The 5,691-nt window shown below is 42.0% G+C and overlaps 1 protein-coding gene across 1 annotated transcript in view; it reads right to left on the reverse strand.

The window, feature by feature from the left end:
- The window catches only part of LOC148097250 (uncharacterized), a 10,631-nt gene extending 7,534 nt beyond the window's left edge, over window positions 1-3,097 (reverse strand). Inside the window, exon 1 of the mRNA XM_087832381.1 lies at window positions 2,998-3,097. Within this exon, the coding sequence (XP_087688507.1) occupies window positions 2,998-3,097 (100 nt within the window). The remainder of the gene's footprint in view (window positions 1-2,997) is intronic.
- Window positions 3,098-5,691: the final 2,594 nt, after the last annotated feature.

Genomic DNA, 5,691 nt, shown 5'->3' on the forward strand with positions numbered 1-5,691 from the left:
GGTCACCATCAGTAACACACTACAACGGCAGGGAATCAAATCCCGCAGTGCCAGACGTGTTCCGCTGCTGAAGCCAGTGCATGTCCAGGCCCGTCTGAAGTTTGCCAGAGAGCACATGGATGATACAGCAGAGGATTGGGAGAATGTCATGTGGTCAGATGAAACCAAAGTAGAACTTTTTGGTATAAACTCAACTCGTCGTGTTTGGAGGAAGAAGAATACTGAGTTGCATCCCAAGAACACCATACCTACTGTGAAGCATGGGGGTGGAAACATCATGCTATGGGGCTGTTTTTCTGCCAAGGGGACAGGACGACTGATCCGTGTTAAGGACAGAATGAATGGGGCCAAGTATCGTGAGATTTTGAGCCAAAACCTCCTTCCATCAGTGAGAACTTTGAAGATGAAACGAGGCTGGGTCTTCCAACATGACAATGATCCAAAACACACCGCCCGGGCAACAAAGGAGTGGCTCCGTAAGAAGCATTTGAAAGTCCTGGAGTGGCCTAGCCAGTCTCCAGACCTCAACCCCATAGAAAATCTGTGGCGGGAGTTGAAAGTCCGTGTTGTTCGGCGACAGCCCCAAAACATCACTGCTCTTGAGAAGATCTGCATGGAGGAATGGGCCAAAATACCAGCTACTGTGTGTGCAAACCTGGTAAAGACCTATAGTAAACGTTTGACCTCTGTTATTGCCAACAAAGGTTATGTTACAAAGTATTGAGTTGTATTTTTGTTATTGACCAAATACTTATTTTCCACCCTGATTTACGAATAAATTCTTTACAAATCCTACCATGTGAATTCATGGATTTTTTTTTCACATTCTGTCTCTCACAGTTGAAGTGTACCTCTGGTGCAAATTACTGACCTCTGTCATCATTTTAAGTGGGGGAACTTGCACAATCGGTGGCTGACTAAATACTTTTTTGCCCCACTGTATGTGTATGTATACATATATGTGTATGTATGTATACATACATACACACACATACACAGCGCCCCCCGCTTATCCTTTTCAGGGTCGCGGGGGGCGCTGGAGCCTATCCCAGCTGTCATAGGGCGAGAGGCGGGGTACACCCTGGACAGGTCGCCAGTCTGTCGCAGGGCCAACACACAGGGACAGACAACCACTTGCACTCACATTCACACCTAATGGCAATTTGGATTTTCCAATTAACCTATCCCCACAAGCTGCATGTCTTTGGACGGTGGGAGGAAGCCGGAGTACCCGGAAAGAACCCACGCAAACACGGGGAGAACATGCAAACTCCACACAGAAAGACCCCGGCCTGATGTTGGAATTGAACTCAGGACCTTCTTGCTGTGCGGCAACAGTGCTAACCACCGTGCCACCGTGCTGCCCCAGCACATATATGTGTATGTATACATACATACACATATATGTGTATGTATGTATACATACACATATATGTGTATGTATGTATGTCACGATCCTGGGTCATAAGACCCAGTGTTTTGAGTTTAGTTTATTTGGATGTTTATATGAAGCGCCTTGAGGCGACTTTTGTTGTGATTTGGCGCTATATAAATAAAATTGAATTGAATTGAATTGAATTATATGATTAAGCTCATGAGTTTTTCTAGTTCTTTGTTATTAGATTCCCCTTGTGTCTTCCAACCCCTGTTAAGTCTCCCCTGCTCTTCATGTGTTTCATGTCTGTGTCTTACGTTGTCAAGTTCTGGTTGTCATGTCTGCGTCTCATCATGTTTCCTATTTTATTTTGAAGAGATCTTGTGTTTTTATATTATGGATTATGTTTTGAGTCCTTCGTTGTACTGTTTCTTGTTTCCCTAGATTTCAGTTATGGTTATCATAGGTTTAGTTCTTTGGCTTTGTAATATGGCTTCCCTGTGTTCAATGTTGTGTCTACTGTGACCATTTTGTACCATGTTTCTGGTCCCTATGTTCTGTCCTCTCAGTTGCTGTTAAGTTTGCATGTTTAGAGTTCAGTCAGTGTGTTTCCTGTTTTACTTTGAAGGTCCATGTCTCATGTGAGTGTTTCTAGTTTTGCTTCCCTTGTCTCGTCCAGCCTGATTACTCCCTGCTGTGCTCTCCTTCTGTGTCTCATTCCCTCGTTATCCCTCTGTGTATTTAAGCCCTGTGTTGCTCTTTGTCAGTGTCGTAGTCTCCCTCATGACTGTGTTTCCCTGTGTGTTAGTTATCCATGTCCCAGTTTAGTTTAGTTATATTTTTCGTGCCCTTCTGCAATAAAGCAGCTTTTTGAGTTTAATTCCTGTGTGGTGAGTTTTGCGTTTGGGTCCTTCTCCTGCCTGGACACAGCCGAAACATGACTGTGTGTGTGCACATACACATGTCCAACTTTACTGATTTAAAATCATGTTTACAGCCTGCTATAAAAAAAAGTTTGGTCCCTGTGGATAGAGTCTCCCTTCAAAACAACTGCAGGGTAATTATTCTGTATCATGTATCTGATACTGGAGTTAGGGGCGTGGCTACTTTTACTGGCAGAAAGGCTGGAGTGATGGGAACCTGTTTGGGCTCATGTCTGCTGCTTCAGCTTATGGTCTTTATGGTCTACAGTGACCCCTTGTGGACATTGTTAAATACTGCTGTGTTGAGTAAATGATGTGTTGTGATTGTTTCTTAGTTATCTTTGACTCTACTAATTAAAGAATTGCCTGTTTCTGTTTCCAGAAAACCATGCTCATAGTCACACATACCGTATCTTCTACAACTGTAAGGTCACGTATGGCTGCACTGCATTTGGATTAAGCCTGGCAAGCTCTGATGTAACCAATTCTTCTGTGGAACTTAAATAAAGACAATTAACTGAACTCCTGGACTGCTGCCGTCATCAGCAGAAGACTTAGGCCAGACTTGTATACCCAGCAGTTCCAGTATATATGTATATGTGTAGATAGATAGATAGATAGATAGATATTCTACAATCGACTGGCTTTAAAAAATGAAAGTTTGTGATGCATCAAGAATCTTTACATGTGAATTCTTACCAGGGACGAGCGCGTCACTGCGACAGTCGTAAAGCATCCCGACGCTGAAAGGCCGACCGAGCGCTGCCACCTCCATCGCACCGCCTGATGTACCGTCCATCCTTCAGTCTAACCTGGAAAACATAGTAAAAGTTTGAGGATGTTTTTCTGGTTCTTCTGCTGTCCAGCTGTTTGTTTTTATACCATTACTATAACTGACAACATCTGGAATAGTTCCACCTGGCACCTCCTGGGTGAGACAGCGACAGTGTAGTAGGTTGTAAAATGTTGCACGTTCAGTTTTATGGAAACAAACTGTTTCTGTTTATAACTGTCAATAACACCTCTTATACATTTACATACTAAGATAAAACCTTATTACATCAGTAGATGGTGATCCTGCACAGCTGTGGATCCACTGGAAAGCAAACAGCTGCAGGTTCAGGCATTAAAACTCTTTGTTGATTAATTAAACTAAATTAATTGTATAATTAATTATAAATAAATAAATTTATATACAAAACCAAAAACAGTAGGACCTTCCACGTGTTAGAGAACAACAATAACCACTATGGACACACAGGAATCTGTGAGAAAAAAACATCAAAGTTATTCATGTTGCTGTGTTTGTATTTAAGGACTGTTGATTAAACGTTATGTGTGTTATAAAATATTGTTGAATTAATTCTTAAACATATTTTAGTTCTTACTGAGTTTTAACTGCTTTAGAAAATTAATTCTTATAAGATTTCCACCTTTTAGCTTTCGGATTCTCTCAGCCTTTGACGTAATTATTAAAAATTATTTCAAAGTAACACTGTCAGGTTACAGGTGGTGCCCATGTGTACTGTTGTTTGTAACCTAAGGAACTTGGAAAGAAAAGCGTCTGGACTTCTTTAAGTTGCTTGAAGACGTTTCACCTCTAATCCAATCCAATTTTATTTATAAAGCACTTTAAAATACCAGGCACAGGAACAAAGTGCTGTGCAGAAAATAAGTTAAAACAATAGAATAACAGAAAACAGCAAAATAAATAAATAAAACACATAAAACATAAAATTAAAACAGCCCTATATTAAAACAAAAACAAGATAAAACAGCATCGAATCACCTAAAAACAACTAAAATAAAAAATAAAAATAAAAAAACAACATCTCACGTGGTGTCAAAGGTCAGGGTAAAGAGGTGGGTTTTCAAGAGTGACTTAAAAACAGATAAAGAACTGGCCTGTCTGATCTCTAAAGGAAGCTCGTTCCACAGTTTTGGAGCTGCTACAGCAAAAGCACGATCACGAAGTTTACGCCCAGTCCTGGGTACATGCAGGAGCAGCCGATCAGCTGACCTGAGAGAGCGGGTGGGTGTATGAGGCTGTAGCAGCTCAGAGAGATAAGATGGGGCGAGGCCATGGAGAGCTTTAAAAGTAAATAAAAGAATTTTAAAATGAATCCTAAAAGAAATGGGCAGCCAGTGAAGTGAAGCTAAAACAGGGGAAATGTGCTCAAACTTTTGAGTGCCAGTTAAAAGACGAGCTGCTCTAACCTGAGAAGCTTCTTCAGTTCTAAGGTCAAATGGTGGGGAGTCCCAGATTTAAACCCAGTTGGAGTTTCCCCCCAAAGAGGGACAAAGGACCCCCTGATGATCCTCTACCTAATCACATGAGCCAAGGTGTGAAACAGGGTGTGGGTCCCAATCAGACAGGGTTTCGGGTGAGCTCACTGTGAAACCTGGCTCCACCTTATCATGTGATTTCCTGAGGTCAGATGGCCCAGGATGTGAGTGGGCGTTAAGGCGTCTGGGAAGGATCTCAAAACTGGATTATAGATGGCAGAGAGTTGGTGTCGTAAACCACCGCCTCTGTTCAAAGATGGTCGCTCACAGTGGACATAGATGCTTCTTTCACTCCTCTTTCAAACCATCTGTCCTCTCTGTCCAAAATGTGAACATTGGCATCCTCGAAAGAGTGACCTTTGACCTTTAGATGCAGATGGACTGCTGAGTCTTGTCCTGTGGAGGTGGCTCTTCTGTGTTGTGCCATGCGCTTGTGAAGTGGCTGTTTGGTCTCTCCAATGTAGAGGTCTGGGCATTCCTCGCTGCACTGTACAGCATCGGTCCCCAACCTTTTTTGCGTCACGGACCGGTTTAATGTCAGACAATATTTTCACGGACCGGCAGGTGTCACGGATAAATACAACAAAATAAAATGATATGACCAAGACAAAAACTGTGGTATTTTGTAAATATAATATTACACACAAATTCACTGTGTAATTGTGTAACTTTATTAGCAGCATCCTCCTGATAAAGGTATCGCACATAAACAAGTAGTATTGCCTTATTGTCCACATCTGTAGACTCATCAACCTGCAAAGCGTACCATGGTGATGTATTAATTTTCTCCAACAACTCTGTCTCAATGTGCTATTTCATCAATGCGACGAGTAACAGTGCTAGCCGACAGAGGCACCTGTGCTATCCTTTCAGCCGCCACCTCCCCAAAAAGTTCACAGCAAATGTCTTTAGTGGCAAGAAGGATCAATTCTTCACCAATAGTGAATGACTTTTTAGCCTTAGCAATACGGTTAGCCACCAAGTATGATGCTCTCAGTGCACCTGTATTTGTTGTTGTGGAGGCCCTCAGTAATTGCTTCTGTCCCTGTTGTTCCTGCTTTTTTCTTTCAAAATACTCCAAAGGCTTGTTTTTTAATGTTGGGTGCT

This window comes from Neolamprologus brichardi, chromosome 18 (assembly GCF_056152115.1).
Source record: "Neolamprologus brichardi isolate AB-2024 chromosome 18, ASM5615211v1, whole genome shotgun sequence".
Lineage (NCBI taxonomy): Eukaryota > Metazoa > Chordata > Actinopteri > Cichliformes > Cichlidae > Neolamprologus > Neolamprologus brichardi.